At 52.3% G+C, this 22,130-nt stretch overlaps 2 protein-coding genes across 5 annotated transcripts; both read left to right on the top strand.

The window, feature by feature from the left end:
- The first annotated feature begins 11,376 nt into the window (after positions 1 to 11,376).
- OSCP1 (organic solute carrier partner 1) lies at positions 11,377 to 20,815 on the top strand. 4 transcript variants are annotated; one of them, XM_010211097.2, is made up of 11 exons: positions 11,377 to 11,499; positions 13,111 to 13,140; positions 16,188 to 16,342; positions 16,708 to 16,875; positions 17,449 to 17,529; positions 17,778 to 17,881; positions 18,260 to 18,388; positions 18,931 to 19,000; positions 19,698 to 19,837; positions 20,428 to 20,491; positions 20,699 to 20,815. In XM_010211097.2, exons 1-11 carry the CDS (start codon positions 11,388 to 11,390, stop codon positions 20,813 to 20,815), a joined length of 1,170 nt encoding a protein of 389 aa, XP_010209399.2. In that variant the 5' UTR covers positions 11,377 to 11,387. The 4 variants fall into 4 exon arrangements, with proteins under 4 accessions (XP_010209399.2, XP_010209400.2, XP_088387118.1 ...); XM_010211098.2 differs by lacking the exon at positions 13,111 to 13,140; XM_088530992.1 differs by lacking the exons at positions 20,428 to 20,491; positions 20,699 to 20,815 and having other exon boundaries at positions 19,701 to 19,927.
- Positions 20,816 to 21,215: 400 nt separating this feature from the next.
- Positions 21,216 to 21,606, top strand: LSM10 (LSM10, U7 small nuclear RNA associated). Its single transcript, XM_010211096.2, has one exon. The coding sequence runs from the start codon at positions 21,228 to 21,230 to the stop codon at positions 21,597 to 21,599; it is 372 nt and encodes a 123-aa protein (XP_010209398.1). The 5' UTR covers positions 21,216 to 21,227; the 3' UTR covers positions 21,600 to 21,606.
- Positions 21,607 to 22,130: the final 524 nt, after the last annotated feature.

Genomic DNA, 22,130 nt, shown 5'->3' on the forward strand with positions numbered 1-22,130 from the left:
AATGAGGGGCAGCGCTATGCAAACGAGGGGGCGGGGCCCATTGTACATAAGGGACTTTTTGGGGGGGTTTTTTAAGGTTTTTATTTTCGTTTTTTTTTACTATTTTCGTTTTTTTTTTAATGGGGGGGTTAGGGGCTCCTCCCCTCCCTTCCCCCCCAACCACTTCCTGCTGGGCGGGACTTGGGGGGCGGGGGGGAGGGGCCGCGCCGGGGCCCCTCCCTTCCCCCTCCCCCCCCCATTGCGTGGGGGAGGGGCTAGGGGCACCACGGCACGAGCGCGTCGAACAGTTAATAATTAATTAATAATAATTAGTAAAGAAACGTCCCGGAACGGAGCAGTGCGAGAACCAAGGTGGGGGGGGGCGGGAGGGGCCCCGGCGTCCGGCCTCCTCAGTGGTCGTCGCGGCGCGGGGGGGCGGCGGCGGCGTCCAGGGATTGGCTGAGCAGGACGACGCGGCGCTGCGGGGGGCGGGGGGGCGGTGAGGGGGGGCCCGGTGTCCCGGTACCCCCCAGTGTCCCGGTACCCCCCCGTTGTCCCCCCTCACTCACTCACCACGAAGGCCTCGTTCTCCTGCAGGCGCCGCGTCTGCCCCTTCCAGAGCGGCGCCGGGCGCCCGTCTGGGGGGCGGGGTTAACGGAGAGGGCGGGGTTAACGGAGGGGGAGAGGTTACCGGGGGGGCGGGGTTACCGGAGGGGGCGGGGCTCACCCGCGAACGACCAATCCGGGAGGTCGCGCAAGGGGCCGTATGCGGCCGCGCTGGCGGCGAGGCCCTACCTGGAACACCGGGAAGGGGGCGGGGCGGTGAGGGGGCCCCGGCGTCCGGGCTCTGACCCCCGCCCCGCCCTTCCCCCCCCCCCCCCCCCCCCGCGCTCACCGCTCTCTCCAGGCGCCCACGCGCTCCGGCCGCGGTGGGGGGAGGCGCTGGCTCCGCCCACTCAGCTCCGCTGTGGGGGAGAGGGCGTGGTCAGAGAGGCCCCGCCCCCTCCGCAGGCCCCGCCCGCCCCGTCCCGGTAACCCCCGCCGCTGCCGAGCCGCAGGCTCCTGCGCGCCGCCATGACCGCCTGCGCCGGAAGTGCCGCGCACCGGAAGTTCCCGCCCCGCTGCTCTGCGCCTCCTCCGGCCGTGGGCGCCGCCATCTTGTCGTACGGTAGTAATTCCCGGGCTGTCCCGCTCGCGCTCCTCCCTTTCCCTCCCGAGAATTCCCGCCCTGCCGCAGGAAAACGCCCGATCCCGGGATAGAGACGACGTCCCGCTCGGGGCGCACCGGGACGGACGGAGCAGCTCCCCGGGGCTGGGCAGGGCAGGACTCGAACCCGCGGTGGGCGAGAGCGGCGGCCCGGGCCATGGAGCGTGGGGAGAACGGGCGCGCGCCGGGGCTGGAGCGGTGGCGGGGAGGGAGCGTCTTAGTCAGATCATTGTCTACCAATTAAGAGCCTTTGTATTTACATCACGGGTTACTAGAATTATCGTCCGAACGGTGTCCGAACATCGGTACTGCAATGGGGGGGGGGGCGCACGCGCAGTGCGTTGAGAGGGCTCACTGCTGCCATCGCGTGTCTGAAAATCGGTACTGCAATAGCCGGGGAAAGGCTGCGCATGCGCAGAGCGTCGGGAGGGCTCACTGCTGCCATCGCGTGTCCGCACATCGGTAGTGCAACGGGGAGGGGGATGCTGCGCATGCGCAGAGCGTCCGGAGCGCTCACTGCTGCCATCCAGTGTCCGAAAATCGGTACTGCAACGGGGAGGGAGAGCCGGCGCATGCGCAGAGCGTCGGAGCGCTCACTGCTGCCGTCGCGTGTCCGAAAATCGGTACTGGAACGGGCAGGGGAGGGTCTCAGTCAGATCATTGTCTACCAATTGGGAGCCTTTGTATTTACATCACTGGTTACTAGAATTATCGTCCGAACGGTGTCCGAATACTGGTACTGCAATAGGGAGGGGGAGGCGGCGCATGCGCAGAAGGGAGGAGGGCAACGCGCCGCCATTGGCGGAGCCGTCGCTCGGGGCAACGCGCCGCCATTGGCGGAGGCGTCGCTGGGGGCAACGCGCCGCCATTGCCGGAGCCGTCGCTCGGGGCACCAGCCCCCCCCCCCGTTACCCCAATGTCCTCCGTGGGTGACACCAACCCCGTCCCCGTGACCGGAAGGCGCCGCCACCGCTGCAACCGCCTGCGCCCTCAGCTTCCGCTTACGGCGACCCGCCCCTTCCGCCGCACGTTGCCCTGGTGACGGCTCCGCAATCGCGCGCATTGCCTCGAGCGACGGCTCCGCCAATGGCAGCGCGTTGCCCCTAGTGACAGTTCCGCCAATCCCGCGCGTTGTCCTCCTCCCGTCTGCGCATGCGCGGCCTTCCCCTTCCCCTTGCAGTACCGATGTTCGGACACGCGATGGCAGCAGTGAGCGCTCCCGACACTCTGCGCATGCGCGGCCTTTCCTTGCTCGTTACCGTACCGATGTTCGGACACCGTTCGGACGATATTTCTAGTAACCAGGAATGTAAATACAAGGGGCTAACCCTATAGTGAAAGCTGGGAGGCTCAGAGGCCCCCACAGAGGAGGCCGGGAGGCTCCCTTCCCCCAAAGGAGGGGCCCCAGGGCCCCTACAGCGGAGTCCAGGAGGCTCAGAGGCCTCCATAGAGGAGGCTGGGAGCTTCAGAGGCCTCCACATGGGCCTCTGAGCCTCCCAGCCTTCACTATGGGAGTCTGGGAGCTTTCCAGCCTCCACTACGGGGGTCTCTGAGCCTCGTGCACTCCTCTACAGGGGACTGGGAGCCTCCCGGCATCCGATATGGGGGGCCATAGGATGCCCTATAGCCCCCATAGGGCCCCCTAGAGCTCCCCTAGGACCCCCTATAACCACCATAGGACCCCATATAGGCCCCATAGGACCCCCTAGAGCTCCTATAGCCCCACTAGAGCTCCTACAGAACTCCCTATAGTCCCCATAGGATACCCTATAGCCCCCATAGGGCCCCCTAGAGCTCTCCTAGGACCACCAGAGCTCCCCTAGGACCCCCTATAGCTCCCATAGGGCCCCCTAGAGCTCCCATGGGACCCTCTAGAGCCACCATAAGGCCCCTAGAGCTCCATGGGACGCGCTAGAGCTCCCCTAGGGCCCACTATAACCACCATAGGACCTTCATAAGCCCCCAAAGGGCCCAATAGAGCTCCCCTAGGACCCCCTACAGCTCCACAGGACGCCCTAGAGCTCCCCTAGGACACCCTATAACCCCTATAGGGCCTCCTAGAGCTCCCATAGGACCGCCTAGAGCCCCCTTATGACCCCCTAGAGGTTCTATAGACCCCCTAGAACTCCAATAGGACCCTCTACAGTGCCCATAGGATGCCCTAGAGCTCCCATAGGGTCCCCTATAACTTCCATAGGACCCCCTATAGCCCCCATTGGGCCCCCTAGAGGCCCCACAGGACCCCCAGAGCTCCCCTAGGACCCCCTATAACCACCATAGGACCCCGTATAGGCCCCATAGGACCACCAAGAGCTCCTATAGCCCCCCTAGAGCTCCTATAGGACCCCCAATAGTCCCCATAGGATGCCCTATAGCCCCCATAGGGCCCCCTAGAGTTCCCCTAGGACCCCCAGAGCTCCACAGGACCCCCTATAGCCCCCATAGGGCGCCCTACAGCTCCCCTAGGGCCCCCTAAAACCACCATAGGACCCCATATAGGCCCCATAGGACACCCTAGAGCTACTATAGCCCCCCTAGAACTCCTATAGGACCCCCTATAGTCCCCATAGGATGCCCTATAGCCCACATAGGGCCCCCTAGAGCTCCGCTAGGACTCCCTATAGCTCCCATACGGCTCCCTAGAGCTCCCCTAGGACCCTCTAGAGCCCCCATAGAACCCCTAAACCTCCTATATGACCCTCTATAGTCCCCAGAGGATGCCCTAGAGCTCCCATAGGGTCCCCTATAAAGACCATAGGACCCACTATAGCCCCCATAGGGCCTCCTAGAGACCCCACAGGACCCCCCAGAGCTCTCCTAGGACCCCCTATAGCCCCCACCGGGCCTCCTAGAGCTCCCATAGGATGCCCTAGAGCTCCCCTATGACCCCCGATATCCACCATAGGATGCCCTATAGCCCCCATAGGGCCCCCTAGAGTTCCCCTAGGACTCCCTAGAGCTCCCCTAGGATCCCCAATAGCCCCCATAGGGCCCCCTAGAGCTCCCATAGGACCCCCTAGAGCCCCCTTAGGACCCCCTAGAGCTCCTATAGCCCCCCTAGAACTCCTATAGGACCCCATATAGTCCCCATAGGATGCCCTAGAACTCCCATAGGGCACACTATAACCACCATAGGAACCCCTATAACCCCCATAGGACCCCCTAGAGCCCCCACAGGACCCCCAGAGCTCCCCTAAGACCCCCTATAACCACCATAGGACCCTCTATAGCCCCCATAGGACCCCCAAGAGTTCCTATAGGACCCATTGTAGACCCCATAGTATGCCCTAGAGCTCCCATAGGGCACACTATAACCACCATAGGACCCTCTATACCGGCCATAGGATCTCCTAGAACTCCCCCAGGGCCCCCTATAACCACCATAGGACCCCCTATAGCCCCCCTAGGACTCCCAGAGCTCCCATAGGACACTCTATAGCCCCCATAGGACCCCCTAGACCTCCCATAGTACCCCCTATAGCTCCCATAGGAACTCCTAGAGCTCCTATTGCCCCCCTAGAGCTCCTATAGGATCCCCTAGAGCTCCCCTAGGACCCCCTATAGCCCCGATAGAACGGCCTAGAGCTTCTATAGGATTCTCTATAGTCCCCATAGGATGCCCTAGAGCTCCCAAAGGGACCCCTAGAGCCCCCACAGGACCCTCATAGCTCCCCTAGGACACCATATAGCCCCCATAGGACACCCCAGACCTCCCATAGGACCAGCAGGAGCTCCCCTAGGACCCCCTATAACCCCCATAGAACCCTCTATAGCCCCCATAGGACCCCCTGAAGCTCCTATATGTCCCCCAGAGCCCCCATAGGATCCGCTAGAGCTCCCCTAGGAGCCCCCAGAGCTTCCCTAGGACCCCCTATAAACCCCATAGGACCCTCTAGAGCTCCCAGAGGTCCCCCTAGAACCCCCATAGGACCCCCTAGATCTCCTATAGACCCCGTAAACCTCCTATATGACCCTCTATATTCCCCATAGGATGCCCTAGAGCTACCATAGGGTCCCCTATAACCAACATAGGATCCCCTATAGCCCCCATAAGGCCCCCTAGAGCTCCCATAGGACCTCCAAGAGCTCCCCTCGGACCCCCTATAACCCCACAGGGACCCTAGAGTTCCCATAGGACCCCCTATGGCCCCCATAGGAACTCCTAGAGCTCTTATAACCCCCTAGAGCTCCTATAGGATCCCCTATAGTCCCCATAGGATGCCCTAGAGCTCCCATAGGGCCACCTATAACCACCATAGGACCCCATATAGGCTCCATAGGACCTCCTAGAGGTCCTATAGGACTCCCAATAGTCCCCATAGGATGCCCTATAGCCCCCATAGGGCCCCCTAGAGCTCCCCTAGGACCCCCCAGAGCTCCCCTAGGACCCCCTATAACCCCTATAGGGCCCCCTAGAACTCCCATAGGACTTCCTAGAGCCCCCATAGGAACCCATAGAGCTCCTAATGGCCCCCTAGAGCTTCTATAGGATCCCCTATAGTCCCCATAAGATGCCCTAGAGCTCCCATAGGGCCACCTATAACCGCCATAGGACCCCTAAGAGCCCCCATATGGCACTCTAGAGGACCCACAGGACCCCCAGAGCTCCCCTAGGACCTCCTAGAGCTCCCCTACGACACCCACAGCTCCCCTAGGACCCCCTATAGCCCCCATAGGACCACCTAGAGCTCCCCTAGGGCCCCCTATAACCACCACAGGATGCCCTATAGCCCCCATAGGGCCCCCTAGAGTTCCCCTAGGACCCCCAGAGCTCCCCTAGGACCCCCTATAGCCCCCATAGGGCCCCCTAGGACTGCCCTAGAACCCCCTAGAGCTCCCATAGGGCCCCCTAGAGCTCCCATAGGGCCCCCTAGAGCTCCCATAGGACCCCCTGGAGCTCCCATAGGACCCCCTATAAGCACGATAGGACCCTCTATAGCCCCATAAGACCCCTAGAGCTCCCCTAGGACCCCCTATAGCCCCCATAGGACCCCCTATAGCCCCCATAGGACCCCCTAGAGCTCCTATAGACCCCCTAGAGCTCCTATAGAATCCCCTATATTCCCCATAGAACGCCCTAGAGCTCCCATAGGGCCCCCTATAACCATCATAGGACCCCTTATTGCCCCCATGGGGCCCCCTAGAGCTCCCCTAGGACTCCCTAAAGTCCCCATAGGACCCCCTAGGGCCCCCTATAAACACCCTAGGAACCCCTATAGCCGGCATAAGACCCCCTAGAGCTCCCATAGGACCCCCCAGAGCTCCTATAGACCCCCTAAACGTCCTATATGACCCTCTATAGTCCCCATAGGATGCCCTATAGCCCCCATAGTACCCCCTAGAGCTCCCCTAGGACCCCCAGAGCCCCCATAGCACCCCCTATAGCCCCCATAGGACCCCATATAGGCCCCATAGGACCCCCTAGAGTTCCTATAGCCCCCCTAGAGCTCCTATAGGACCCCCTATAGTCCCCATAGGATGCCCTAGAGCTCCCATAAGGCCCCCTAGTGCTCCATGGGACGCCCTAGAGCTCCCCTAGCGCCCCCTATAACCACCATAGGACCCTCTATAGTCCCCATAGGAACCCCTGAGGCTCCTATAACTCCCCCAGAGCCCCATAGGACCCCCCAGAGCTCCCCTAGGACCCCCCAGAGCTCCCCTAGGACCCCCTATAACCACCATAGGACCCCCTAGAGATCCCATAGGACCCCCTAGAGCTCCCATAGGACTCCCTAGAGCTGCTCTAGACCCCCTAAACCTCCTATATGACCCTCTATAGTCCCCATAGGATGCCCTAGAGCTCCGATCGGGTCCCCTATAACCACCGTAGGACCCCCTATAGCCTGAATAGGGCCCCCTAGAGTTCCCATAGGATCCCCTAGAGCTCCCCAAGGACCCCCTATAACCCCCATAGGGCCCTCTAGAGCTCCCATAGGACCCCATATGGCCCCCATAGGAACCCCTAGAGCTCTTATAGCCCCCCTAGAGCTCCTATAGGATCCCCTATAGTCCCCATAGGATGCCCTAGAGCTTCCAAAGGGCCACCTATAGCCCCCATAGGACCCACTATAGCCCCCATAGGACCCACTATAGCCCCCATAGGACCCCCCAGAGCTCCCATAGGACCCCCTAGAGCTCCCATAGGGCCTCCTAGAGCTCCCATAGGATGCCCTATAGCCCCCATAGGACCCCCTAGAGCTCCTATAGACCCCCTAGAGCTCCTATAGGACCCCCTATAGTCCCCATAGGATGCCCTAGAGCTCCCATAGGGAACACTATAACCACCGTAGAACCCTCTATAGCCCCCATAGGACCCCCTAGAGCTCCTATAGACCCCCTAGAGCTCCTATAGGACCCCCTAGAGCCCCCATAGGGCCCCCTAGAGCTCCCCTAGGGCCCCCTATAACCACCATAGGAGCCCATATAGGCCCCATAGGACCCCCTAGAGCTCCTATAGTCCCCCTAGAGCTCCTGTAGGATCCCCTATAGCCCCCGTAGGATGCCCTAGAGCTCCCATAGGGCTACGTATAACCACCATAGGACCCCTAAGAGCCCCCATAGGGCTCCCTAGAGGCCCCATACAGGACCCCCAGATCTCCCCTAGGACCCCCTATAGCCCCCATAGGACCAACTAGAGCTCCCGTAGGGCCCCTATAAGCACCATAGGATGCTCTATAGCCCCCATTCGGCACCCTAGAGCCCCCACAGGAACCCCAGAGCTCCCCTAGGACCCCCTATAGCCCCCATAGAGTCCCCTAGAGCTCCCCTAGGGCACGATATAACCACCATAGGAGTCCATATAGGCCCCATAGGACCCCCTAGAGCTCCTATAGCCCCCCTAGAGCTCCTATAGGACCCCCTATAGTCCCCAGTAGATGCCCTATAGCCCCCATAGCGCCCCCTAGAGCTCCTATAGCCCCCCTAAACCTCCTATATGACCCTCTATAGTCCCCATAGGATGCCTTAGAGCTCCCATAGGGTCCCCTATAACCACCACAGGACCCACTATAGCCCCCAGAGGGCCCCCTAGAGCCCCCACAGGACCCCCAGAGCTCCGCTAGGACCCCCTATAGCCCACATAGGAACCCCTAGAGCTCCTATAGGATCCCCTATAGTCCCCATAGGATTCCCTAGAGCTCCTCTAGGACCCCCTATAACCACCATATAATGCCCTGTAGCCCCCATAGGGCCCCCTGCAGCTCCCCTAGGACCCGCAGAGCTCACCTAGAACCCCTATAGCCCCCATAGGGCCCCCTAGAAATCCCCTAGGACCCCATAGAGCTCCCCTAGAACCCCCTATAGCCCCCATAGGACCCCCTAGAACTCCCATAGGACCCCCTACAGCGCCCATAGGACCCCCTAGAGCTCCCCTAGGACCCGCTATAACCCTCATAGTGCCCCTAGAGCTACCATAAGGCCCCCTATAGTCCCCACCGGACCGCCAGAGCTCCCAGAGAACCCCCTATTGCCCACATAGGGCCCCCTAGAGCTCCCATAGGAACCCCTAGAGCTCCTATAGCCCCCTAGATCTCCTATAGGACCCTCTATAGTGCCCATAGGATGCCCTAGAGCTCACATAGGGTCCCCTATATCCTCCATAGGACCCCCTACAGCCCGCATAGGGCCCCCTAGAGCCCCCACAGGACCCCCAGAGCTCCCCTAGGACCCCCTATAACCACCATAGGACCCTCTATAGCACCATAGGACCCTCTATAGCACCATAGGACCCCCTATAGCCCCCACTGGACCCCCTAAAGCCCCCATAGAACCCCCTAAAGCCCCCATAGGACCCCCTAGAGCTGCACGGGACCCCCTAGAGCTCCCCTAGGACCCCCTAGAGCCCCTTTAGGACCCCCGAGAGCTTCTATAGGACCCTCTATAGTGTTGATACGATGCCCTAGAGCTCCCATAGGGTCCCCTATAACTTCCATAGTACCCCCTATAGCCTGCATAGGGCCTCCTAGTCCTCCCCTAGGGCCCCCTATAACCAACATAGGACCCTCTATAGCCCCCTTATGACCCCCTAGAGCTTCTATAGACCCCCTAGACCTCCTATAGGACCCTCTGTAGTGCCCATAGGATGCCCTAGAGCTCCCATAGTGTCCCCTATAACTTCCATAGGACCCCCTATAGCCTGCATAGGGCCTCCTAGAGCTCCCATAGGATGCCCTAGAGCTCCCCTAGGACCCCCTATAACCACCATAGGACCCTCTATAGCCCCCATAGGACCCCCTAGAGCTCCTATAGACCCCCTAAAGCTCCTATAGGACCCCCTGTAGTCCCCATAGTATGCCCTAGAGCTCCCATAGGGCACACTATAACCACCATAGGATCCCCTAGAACTCCCCCAGGGCCCCCTATAACCACCATAGGACCCCCTATAGCCCCCCTAGGACCCCTAGAGCTCCCATAGGACACTCTATAGCCCCCATAGGACCCCCTAGACCTCCCATAGTACCCCGTATAACTCCCATAGGAACTCCTAGAGCTCCTATAGGATCCCCTATATTCCCCATAGAATGCCCTAGAGCTCCCATAGGGCCCCCTATAACCATCATTGGACCTCTTATTGCCCCCATAGGACCCCCTAGAGCCCCCATATGACCCCCTAGAGCTTCATGGTACGCCCTAGAGCTCCCCTAGGGCCCCCTATAACAGCCATAGGACCCTCCATATCCTCCATAGGACCCCCTAGAGCTCCTAGAGCCCCCCTAGACCTCCTATAGGACATTCTATAGTGCCCATAGGATGCCCTAGAGCTCCCATAGGGTCCCCTGTAATCTCCATAGGACCCCCTATAGCCCGCATAGGGCCCCCACAGAGCCCCCACAGGAACCCCTAGAGCTCCTATAGCCCCCTTTAGCGACGGTTCGGCCAATGGCGGCGCGTTGCCCCTAGTGACGGCTCCGCCAATGGCGGCGCGTTGCCCCTAGTGACGGCTCCGCTAATGGCGGCGCGTTGCCCCCGGCGACGGTTCCGCCAATGGTGGGACGTTGCCCCTAGTGACGGTTCCGGCAATGGCGGCGCGTTGCCCCTGGCGACGGATCCGCCAATGGTGAGGCGTTGCCACCAGCGGCGGCTCGGCCAATGGCGGCGCGTTGCCCCCGGCGACGGCTCGGCCAATGGCGGCACGTTGCCCCTAGTGACGGCTCCGCCAATGGCGGCGCGTTGCCCCCGGCGACGGCTCCGCCAATGGCGGCGCGTTGCCCCTAGCGACGGCTCCACCAATGGCGGCGCCTTTCCCCCGGCGACGGCTCCGCCAATGGCGGCGCGTTGCCCCTGGCGACGTATCCGCCAATGGTGGGGCGTTGCCCCTAGTGACGGCTCCGATAATGGCGGCGCGTTGCCACCGGCGATGGTTCCGCCAATGGCGGCGCGTTGCCCCCAGACATATCCCTGTGGGGTCTCTCAAATTGCTGGGGGACGCAGCCCCCCTTTTATCCTAATTTCCCGACCGAGGGACGCCCTCTCCTTTTCCCCATTGGCCAAGGTACTCAGAAGTTACAGCCTTCCCGGTCCGCCTACACCGAACTCCGGCCTCCCGCCATCTGTTCTCACCTGAACTCACCAACTCCTTTGTCCCCTTTGCTGAAGAATGTGGGGGAATTGCCCTATTTCCCTCCTTTGTAAAGGCCCCCATCTCCTTGCAGATGGCTCTTTTTGTCCTTCTCGGCTCATGGCTCCACTCTGTCTCCCCTCCCTCCACTCAGCCTCCCCTCCCTTTGTCCTGCTCTTCAGCCAAACTGTGGAGAAACCTCCTTATTGATGAATACAGAAACTTGAGCATTCTGCTCAAGCTCACAGCCACCCTGCCCGCCTGGTACCTGTCTGCCCCAAACAGCTCCGTCCCTGGTGCAGTGTGTGTGTGTACACGGGTTGTGCGTGCTCAGTGCGCCTGTGTGCAGGTGTGTGTGCATGCACAGTGTGTGTGATTGGGTGTGTGCGTGGGGGGTGTGCTCGTGCACGTGTAGCTTGTGCACGTGGGCAGGGCGGGCTCGTACACGCGTGCCCAGAGCTCGCGTACGTGCGCCTTGAGCCTGCGCATGCGCGGGCTGCTCCTGTGCACGCAGGCGCGCAGGGTCGGGGCTCGCAAGCCCGGCGGTGCCCGCCCCGCCAAGACGACGCCTCGCGATTGGTCGCCGGGCGAGGTAGGTTGCTAGGCAACGGCGCCGCTCCTGCTGCGCGTCTTGGTGTCGCCGTCATGTCGGCGCGGACGCTGCCGCTGCTCTTCCTCAACCTGGGAGGCGAGATGCTCTACATCCTGGACCAGCGCCTGCGTGCGCAGAGCATCCCCGGCGAGAAGGCCCGGAAAGGTGAGGCAGGCCGGGCCAGGACCGGAACCGGGCAGGGCCGGGTTGGGCGGTGGAGCTGCAGGCGCCGCCGCAGGGGCAGGGCCCAGCGCAGCAGCGGCCTCCGGCCGGGCCGGATGGCGGGAGCTTCGCGTGGGTCCTTGCGTGTGTCCGTGTCGGCGCCGGGAGCTGCGTGTCCATATTCCTGCTGATCTCGGGCGTTGCTGACTCCCGACACAACTGAGGGGTCTGAGATGATCTCCAGAACTGCGGGAATGGTATTTGGAGATGCTGCTGAGGGTGGCTGCTTCCCAAGAGGAGATTAAATTATATTCACGTCATATATTTTGCCATCCCCATCCAAAGGGGAAATCTGCACCATTGCTTAGAGCTTGAAACACCTTGACTTCCTAAGACAATGGTCACATTTTGGTGACCTCATGAAACAGAGGTGACCTCCTCATGAAACAGAGGAACAAATATAAATATACTTCATACGCTTACTGTGCCATTATTAGAAGGATACTTCAAAGGTCGTGCAACTTCACAGTGTCTGTTGTCTAAGGTCGGGGCCAAGTAATTCCCTCACCAGAGTTAACACCTGAATTGCAGTAGTTGATGACGGGCTTTTCTTGCTATAGATTTGAAGTAAAACCTTTTGCGTTAAACATCTTCCATGATGCTTCCTCAGTAAGGACTGCTAGGATGTAACCTGTATTCACCTCCTCAAGAAAATCGTTATGCTGTATAAGCTAAAGATCGGTAAACTTAATTCAAGAAAATTAAACGCATGCCTGCAGCTGGGGAAGGAAAAGAAAAGAGCAGTAACTTGCAAAGTGTGTGCCAGTACAGTAGGAAATGTTTTTGTACTTGTTTCAGAGGTTGATACTCCAGGAATCTGCTTTTGGAACTCAAAATTGATCACCTCAATCCAGGCCCTGAACTGTTGCAGGAAGAGTAGTGTTTCTTCTTATGCAGACAGGGGTAGTTTCTTGTTCTTCTCTTTTGTTTTGTTTTAATGCCTGCAAGGAAAAAGATCATATGCAATTATGAAAGTTTTCAAGTAAAATAAAGTGGTTCCTGAGACCGTTTCCCAACTTGAGTAAAAATCTATCTGGCATTTCATTAAAAAAAAAAAATAAAAGCAGATCCCTTTTATGCATTTTTTTTTTAAAAAAAAGTACCAGCCTAAAAGCTTAAGCACTACTCTGTTTAGCACTTTTAGCATTTTTTTTTAGCAAATTAAAACAGCTTTTCATTTAAAAACTCTTTTGCTATCTGTCATGTTATGGTGAATTCAGTTCAGAAAGCTTCAATATTCTGTAATGAAAACCAGCACACTGTTAACTCAGTATTGAATTCTCTGCAGGAGAACTAGGTCTGTACTAGTTTATCCATACATATATTTAATTGTTCAAAAATTTGGCTGCTATTTCTGCTGAGGGCAGGATTTCATCTCTTATGTTTTCTTTGAAAGATGTCAAATAACAGAACAATTCTTTTTTATTAAGCGCTAAATGTAGATAAAAACAATGCCCATTAGTTTGTTTTCTTTTCAAGTTTATTTCTTTTATTCTCCTTGAAACTATTGTTCTTACTTCCTGAACCAATGTTTTTGTCTCATGCTTCGTGTAGATGAATGGACAGATGTGGACAGGAAACGAGGTACTGTAATCTTTTAGCTGCATACAATAGACACATGCAAATATATGCACACAGGTGAGGCTCATGTGCATTTTACACAAACACACTTAGGCTGTTTCTGCAGCCTTCTAATGATAGTGTCACAGATGGTTAATATTCTTCACCTGTCTTCTCTTTGAAATTAACTTCAGTAGCTTTTGATTTTCAGAAAAAGAGAAAATACTTTGAAATCACATGGCTTCTAGAACAACCTCTTTGTATATTTAATTAAGACAATACATGTAAATAGGTTAAACTTACTGTCAGAGTGATCTTTCTAGACAAAATGATGCTAACATCATGTGAATGAAAACATCTAATTGTGTAAGGAGCACTGTGGATGCTGTATTCTTGCCTAAATGCGGGTTATGAGTTACGCTGCCTTTCTGTAAGGATATTTCTAATAGCGTGTTTAGGGTTTTGACAGATGAGCTCCAGGGAAGTTTTAAGACATCAGTGTCCTGGCCGCTCAGCTATCTCTGCCAGTGGCCACTACCCTTGCAGCAGAGAGATCCCAAAACAGCTCCCATTTCACCATCCTGGCACTTTACCTTAAATTCTTGTTGTAGGAGAGTTTGGTCTAAGACGTCAGACTATTCAGAACGTGTCTTTCTTTCTAGTCTCTCCTATGAAATGGCAGCCTCTAGCAAAGAGATGTGATAAGCAGCTGTATAAGGGATTAAATCTCTTAAACTACCACAGGACTTTGCTAGGCGAGCATGAGTACAACTTAGTGTCTCTTTGAGCAGCTCTCTTTTAAGTGAGATAGGGGTTGTGATTCATATTTTTCAAAACTGGAGTCCTTTGTAGGTTTTGAATATTTATTGAAGGTAAATAGTGATATCCTGGAGCTTGCCACACTTAAATGGTAAAGACACTGTGCAGATTGCGTGTTGTCAGATCAGTTTCTCTTGTGAGAGAAAGTGCCTGTTTTTGAATACTGCTCCAAAAAGCCACGATCTCAAAAAGTTATTACTAAAAAACCTCATGATTCTGTTGCTAATAAAATCATGGTAATTAACTGTTTTTATATTAAAACTAAATGTTTAACATAACAAAGTAAATACACAGTGAAAGCATGAAAAATTAAATGAGAGACTGTGAAACCTCAAGCAGTAGTTATTTCAAATCTGAGAGTGCAGTGTGAATGTATGTGCATTTTTTGCAGATAGGCTCAATTGCAATTATGGCAGTCAGCAGTTAGGAATAAATTTGGGCTTTTATTTCTCATGGAAGTATTTTATTTTTAATAGCAAGTAAAATGTGTAACTGTTTCAGACTTTTAGCGTTCCTTCTGCTGCCTTCAATGTAATCTGAGAAGCACGAGCAGAACCCAGGCACGAAGACCCCAGGCCCAGGCCGCGTATACGAGCCGTGTTACTTTGCAGTGTACGAAAAGGTGACGTGTACCTCAGCAGTGACATGGCACGTGTAGGCAGAAACCACTCCAAGTCCTTAGCTTCTCTTTTGTTCATCGCATTATACATATTTGAATCCCTTCTCTTCATGACAATTGATAAAATCTCTCTCTGCTAAATGGCTTCCATGCTGTGTTTTTTGGCGTGCCATTATCCCTGAGCTAACAGTCCTTTCTCTGTCATTTTCTCTTGTTAGAACAATGTAAATATTTCCTTAGGCATTACCTATGCTCTTAAGATCTGTTTACTGTGTCATCATGAGAGAACGGAAGAATACTTTTCTTAGCAGTATAAGACAAAATTTCATCTTTTTGTCATAATCGATTACATTAAAAGGCAATATGTACTAATAGGTCACATTTGATTTTCTCCACTCCTTTTGCTTAGTGTCTGCTATACTGATGTTCAATATACCTCAGCAAAAGCGAGGATTTGTGCCTCGGACTGAAAACAAGTAGAGAATGTTTTATGGGTGGTGTATTTGAAAAGATGCGAGGATGAGGAGGATGTTTGTTTGTTTTCCATTTGTAGTTAGGATAATTGGATCCACACTGCTCAGCAACTGAACTAAATTGAGCATTATGAACTTTAATAAGTCATCTGCCTAGGGAGATTCATCCTTGTACAATAATCTGTGTTAAGTGCGTTGTAAATTCTTGCTCAATATTTCATCAGTGGAGAAATCACTGATTATTTATGATAACTCCATAGACTGTATCAGGTATTCAATAGGGAAAATATCAAATCCAGCACAAAAGCTTGGAAGCTACATCTGCTTGAATCACTGCAGAGTGTTCTCTTATTTTTGTTAAAGTTTGGTAACTAGAGCATAACCTTTACATATTCTTGAATGTTACATAACAAATTTACATATACAAAATCAAGGACTATTAGGAAAGTTTATGTAGAATTGTAAGCCTTTGAACTGCTCTAGTATCCTCAGAAGTTGCTGTGTAAGAGCCCTGGATTGCCTTCTACAGATCCCAGTGATAGAAATGCTTCCTTAAATACTTGTCAGTCTTAATCTGTTTAACACAAATACTTCAAGGAGCCTTAAATAATTCAAGAGGCTTCTGTTTAGAAGGAAGAATAGTAGACTCTGTAGTGTCAGTGGTTGGAAAGAGAAAGGGGTGAGTCAGCTAGCTGTAGTTTGTATTTAAAAAAAAAATCTAGAGCTGATGCAAAACAGTTGTCTAAAGAAGCAGAACTTAGCTCTTAGAGATGCATACTGGAGTAGCCTACAAATAAAACTCTGTAAAAGGGGAAAAGTGCTAGCCATAGCAGTAAAAACAAAGCAGCAAAAACAGTCTTATTCCCATTGGAAAATAGGGTTTGTTGCCTACATCCTCAATAACAGTCCTGCCTCCGGGGACAGCCAGTAGAGATGGTGCTGCTGTCTTAGACCAATATTGGACTGGCTGAAAAAATGTTGAAATTAGAGTGCTGGTTTCCCTTTGTGTGTGTGTGTGTGTGTGACTCTGTGCGTGATTCGCACAGGTAAGACTTATGTGAATCCTCACAGTGGTCATTGTCCCAAGTTCTCAGTGTGAAATGAAAGAGATGATTGCCCAATTTCTGAAAATAAAATAAAGAGAGTCTTTGTCTTTACAGTTATGAATGACATCATCACAACTATGTTCAATAAAAAATTTATGGAAGAACTGTTTAAACCACAGGAACTCTATTCCAAGAAAGCTCTGAGAACAGTGTACGACCGGCTCGCTCATGCTTCAATCATGAGGCTGAATCAGGCAAGCATGGATAAGGTAAAAAGACTATCTTTTTAGTCCTAACTATAATATACTACGCTGTATTTTCTTAACTGCTGCTGTTACAGGTTCTGGATTGTGATAATTAGCTGTAATTTCTGCGGAAAAGACTTTCCCATTTGTTCTGTCTGGAAAAATTGGTTCTAAGCCTAAGAAACTACAGGGAAGTTCATGACACCGGATATTTCAGTACCTCAACTCAAAACTCCATAGTTCTGCTTCAGGATCTAAATACTTAGTTTTAAGAAATTCAGAAAGCATTCTTTATCTAAGTTCTTTTCTATGTCAACATGAAATTAATCTAAGTGACACTGCCATCTGTGCCGTGGTGTGACCAGAATTTCACCTATGTTACTTTGCAGCTGTATGACCTTATGACTATGGCTTTCAAATACCAAGTTCTGCTGTGCCCTCGGCCCAGGGACATACTGCTTGTCACCTTCAATCACCTGGACGCTATCAGAGATTTTGTTCGAGATGCCCCTAGCATTCTTAACCAGGTGGATGAAACCTTCCGGCAGCTCATTGAAGTAAGAACTCTTAGTTAAGCTGTGGAACTCACTGGTATTCAGGACTTTTTTTTTCTTCAGGCTAATTCTAGAAACTAAATATCACATCAGTGGAATTTTTCACAGTCTCAGAACAATCCAAGTATTCTTCCTTTGTTTTGAAGTGCAGGGAAACAGATTGACCTCCCAGCTAATAGCATTTTCTAATGAAACTGCTGAATTCTTTGGACAAAGAACATGAGTATTTCAGTGAAAGGGAGCTGGTTGCATAAACTATTAAAAGTGATGAGAAGCCTTGAAATGTAGCCAGTGTGTTTCCGGAGATGGAACTCTCTAAAATCGTATTGTTATTTTCCTACTGGCCCATTTTAAATCAATACATTGCCCATTTAACCCAGCCAAAGTTTCCACTGACTTCAACAGAAATTAAATTGGGCTCTTAATCACTGGTAATAACTATTGATAATGATCAGCAGTTCTTCTGGCAAACACAAATCATTTTAGGCCAGCAGTATTCTGGTGTACTTTTTTCTATCTTTAACACACTTGCTACATCATGGGTTCTCACATCATGGGTTCTTTTTCTCTTTCTAGGTGTACACCCCTCTTTCTGCTGGAGAATTTCAACTGATCAGGCAAACACTCCTCATTTTTTTTCAGGACATGCATATAAGGGTAAGAGCCCAATATAATTAGTTGGTAAGAACAGAAGGAAGTTTGATTCTGTAGCTAGAAAATTGAGGTATGTTGTTATATGTATGCTATAAGCTTGGGTTTTTTTAGTTATGCTTTTCAGTTGACTTCATGTGCTTCTGATATTCATCTTCAAAATTTCACGAAGGAAAATTACTAGGTCAGATTTCAAGAACTCAGATCAGAAGATATTGAGCTGATGTTCTTGTGGGTGGAATATTCTTTTGCAGGTCTCCATCTTTCTGAAGGATAAAGTACAAAACTCCAATGGCCGCTTTGTGCTGCCAATATCGGGCCCTGTTCCATGGGGTACCGAAATTCCAGGACTTATCAGGTAACTTTTGAACCACTTTTTATATGGTTGTAGTGTCTTGCATGCATGGCTGCTCACAAAGTAGCAGGCAGTCACAGATGTCTATTAGGACTTGGACTCAGGCTTAGACTGTTGCTCACGATGCATGGATATCTGAATCTCTAATAAATATTATTTATAGGAGGGGATCTGGGGCTAAATTCCTCAGCAATGCAGCATTAAGCATGTTTTTGTCATTCCTTATTACATAGCTTTTATTTATCCTTTAAAGTAGACTCCCATCAATTTGCAGAATAGTGGTTTTTTTTTTTCCTCTTTCTTGTACAATGAGCCACTACTGAAGCGAGTCACTACTGAAATGTACCACTAAATATGTTTCAACAATGACTTGTTTTTAAGGATGTTTAATCACAATGGAGATGAAGTTAAAAGAACTAAATTTACCACTGATGGAAATTATGTCATTCCACAAAGGGAAGGGTCTTTTGATCTTTATGGAGACAGAGTCCTTAAACTTGGAACAAATATGTAAGTCATTTTTGTCCTACATAGAAACATGAAAGCAAATGGTGATGATCATATGCTTATCCAGAAGGACAGTATCAGCCTTGTTTAGTTATTTTTGCCTCTTGCACTATTACCAGCTTGACTCTTTCACAGAGTGATTTCCCCCAGAAATATATATCTAGCAGTAGATGCGTATAAATAAAGATCCAAAGTTTAACCCATGTCTGCAGTAGAGCTGACTAGCAACTGGTCTTTTCTGGTACTGCATATTCTCTGAAGTACAATTCCATTTTTACTTCATTCAAGGAATGCTTTTTTGTTTGTTTATATGACCTACTTTTCCACTCTCAGAGCAAGAGACTGCAGTGTTCTTTCTTACAGTTTTGTCGTTTCCACATTTAAATGTACCACTAATCCATACAACTGTATCAGAACTTCTCATTTTAGTTATTTGTCTTCAGAAAAATATTGCTAAACCATATCTGCACCCATATTTGCTTTCTTCTGTTCTGGTGTCACCTACAGGTAACAGGGTGTTCTTCCCTATATGTTTTCCTCCTTAGGTACAGTGTTAGCCGGCCCGTTGAGACACATATGGCAGGATCATCCAAAAGCTTGGCATCACATGCAAAGGTCAGTGCTCTTCTGTTCCTCTCGTTCGGTTCTTGCCATCACCTATAGCTGGTGCCAGCGTATCCCACGGGGGGCTTGTGCAGGGATGGGTGATTAGCACTTTGTGTGATTAGTTTCACCACATTCATCAGATTTTACATTCTGCCTCCCCCATCTCTTAATGGATGGGGATGCTAAATGAAACGCCTACATCCATCTTCTCCAAAACAGTTAGTACATAGTTGTGCTATCTTCCTCTTTATTCATCTCCTTTCTCAAGTAAGCAATAACAATCTTTTTAGTCTAACCTTACGGGATAACTTCTGAAAGAGCCTCATCCAATTCTCCAAGATTCTTTTTGAGCTGGCAGACACACACATTTTCCTAAAGAAGCTTATGTAGAGGCTTATGTAATGGCAAGCCGAAATCTTGTTTCCTATCTTAATCTCTTCAGAAAACAGGAAACTGCTTTTACAGATTTCTCAGCAGCTTGATTTTGCTGGAAAACTTTGTCCTTGGTGTATAAATTCTATGTAAAAATCCATTTTAAATGTGTAACTGATAATTATGACTTGCACTATCTCTACCATTAAAAATACAGAAATGTATTTTATATTTGCATCACATCTACTTATGTAGCATGAGAAATGAACAAAAGCATTGCAGTCCTTATTTTCCTGTTAATCTGGCCAATTAATGCATTACTTCTTTTCTACAGGAGAATATAACCCCTAATCCTCTTGCTAAAGAAGAAATGAACTTCCTGGCCAGGCTGATAGGAGGCCTGGAAATCAAGGAACCTGGTGGCAATGAAACAGGATTTCGACTAAATTTGTTCACAACAGATGAGGAGGAAGAGTATGTTCAAGTGGTGCTTGCTTGGGGTTTGTGATTTGGTTTATTGGGAATCCCGGCGAGGAGATCCATTTGCATTCTTGGTGTTTCACATGTGATGCATGATTCTGTCCTTAGGACTGCTTGTCCCTTCAAATGGCACTGTGAAAATCTGTGCTTAGGTCCTGTCACACACAACTGAAGCAGCCTATGTCCCTTGAGCCTTCCCATCCGCCAGATACATACCTTTGGAATATATATTCCAGGAGATAAGTATGTATCTTAATTCATGAGAATTGATAAGCCCAACAGGCCTGAATACCTTAGCTTCCTCCTAGCAGGGAGCAAAAGGGTAATGAGATATTTTATTATTTTATTTCTGCAAAACGTGTTTACTGTCATTTGTAACTAAAGATATTCCCAGTGCTCTACAGCTACCATATGAAATCCAAGCCAGGGATAAGACTGCCAATTGGTGTTAATACATTAATTTGCATAGTAGAAATAGCAAAGTTGCCTAAGCCACATGTCTAAAGGAGCCTCATGGATCTGATGCTCTTTTCATCGTTGGCTCGTAATTTGCTATGAGACTTAAGCTCCTTGTTTTCATAAAGGCACGCAGCACTGACTAGACCAGTGGAGTTATCATACAAAGTGATCAACATAGAAGCCACTCAGGTATGTACCGCACATCCTGAATCCCTGAGTCCCTTCATTTTTTCCTCACTTAAGAACTGAGTCTTGCCTGTAGTAGTGACTTAAGGAACACCTAAGTGTAGTTTATTGTATAAATGGGAGAACCACAGCCACCCTCAGGAGCACTGGCTGCACCCTGGGGGCTGCGGGGCTGGACTGAGGCTTTGTGTGTTCGTGTGCGCCCTGCAGGAGCCGGCGCGGCAGGAGGAGCTGGCCCGCATCCTGGGGGAGCTGGAGGTGGCGGAGCCGAGCGCCGGCAGCACGGCCAAGGGCGAGGACCTCCTGGCGCTGATGGACGGGCTCTGAGCGCGGGGCCGGGGAAGGTGGGAGGCTCCGAGAGCGCAGTGCGCAGGCGCGCGCCGCGGCGCGCACCGCCCCGTCCGGCCGTGGGCGGGGGCACTTGCACACGAGCGTGCCCGGCGGTGGCTGCGCGTGCGCGGGGCTGCGGGAGGTAAGCGGGGCGGGCGGAAAGGGGCGGGGGGACCTCGTGTGCAAAGAGACGCCATCGCCGCATGCGTGTGCAAGTAGGCAGCAGGGATACGGTGTGCGGCACCCACGTGTGCAAGGAGGGGGGCATAGGTAGATGAGCATGCAGGTGGAGGAGTGTGCAAGTGCACAGAGGAGGTGCAGTATCTTCCAACAGGTGGCCGTGCAGCAGCACAGAGCTGACCAGAGTGTGCAGGACGCAGCACGGCCTCACCCGCCCCCCACCACTGCCATGGAGGTGAGCCACTCAGTGAAGGAGCGCACCATCGCCGAAAACAGCCTGGTCATCCTGCTGCAGGGCCTGTGCAATCGCGTCACCACTGTGGAGCTGCGCGACGAGAGCACGGCCTCTGGGCGCGTCACCAATGTGGACGCCTTCATGAACGTGCGCCTGGCCGAGGTGACCTTCATGGACAGGCAGGGCACCCTGTGCCACCTGGATGAGCTCTTTGTGACAGGCAGGAATGTGCGTTATGTCCACATCCCCGATGACGTGGACATCAGGGCCACCATCGAGCAGCAGCTCCAGGCCATCCACAGGGTCCGCTATTTCGGGGGCCGTGACAAGGGGAGGAAGGAGTTCCCTCGAACGAAGCACAGATGATCCTTGCAGGTGCTGCCGGAGCTCTGGCATGGCCCTGGCACCACATGCACAGTGAGGCTGGGACAGTTGTGCCCCCTCAACAGGGCACTGGGGCTCCTGCCAGCTGCCTCCGCACCTTGCCCTGGGCATCCCTCCCTGGCTGGTGGTTGGGAGAGCGTGGGGTTCCTCAGCACAAGGTTTTTTTTTTTTTTTTTTTTTTTCTTTTGATAACCCTCCTTTAAAGGGTTTGTGACTTTTTTCATTTCCCTTGCCTGCTCCATTGGTATCTATTCTGTGTCCCTTCTCTGGTTGCTACCCCTTCTTCTCAAACAAAGCCCTTTTGTTCAGAGGCTGCCGTCTGGTATTATTGCCGGTTCTCCGGGGGGTGTCCTGCTGCCCTGGTAGCTCTGTCCTGCCTGGGGCAGCCCTGAACTCCCCTGTGCTGCAGGATAGGGCTCAGGGCCCCTGTGAGCCACAGCGCTGGCAGATGGAACCCAGGCACTGTTGGAGTCTTGTGTATGGCACTGCAACTCTCTGGGCCTTTGCACTGCA

The sequence above is a fragment of the Tinamus guttatus genome, unplaced genomic scaffold (genome assembly GCF_059628265.1).
Source record: "Tinamus guttatus ecotype Peru unplaced genomic scaffold, ASM5962826v1 Tinamus_guttatus_pri_ptg000397l, whole genome shotgun sequence".
Classification (NCBI taxonomy): domain Eukaryota; kingdom Metazoa; phylum Chordata; class Aves; order Tinamiformes; family Tinamidae; genus Tinamus; species Tinamus guttatus.

Excerpts from the sequence above, each read along its gene's own strand:
- OSCP1 (XM_010211097.2), top strand. The coding sequence starts at position 11,388 with ATGTCGGCGCGGACGCTGCCGCTGCTCTTCCTCAACCTGGGAGGCGAG. Across the intron at positions 17,530-17,777 it reads TTCAGGACATGCATATAAGG|GTCTCCATCTTTCTGAAGGA; the intron begins GTAAGAGCCCAA and ends ATTCTTTTGCAG. Across the intron at positions 20,492-20,698 it reads TCAACATAGAAGCCACTCAG|GAGCCGGCGCGGCAGGAGGA; the intron begins GTATGTACCGCA and ends TGCGCCCTGCAG.
- LSM10 (XM_010211096.2), top strand. The coding sequence starts at position 21,228 with ATGGAGGTGAGCCACTCAGTGAAGGAGCGCACCATCGCCGAAAACAGC.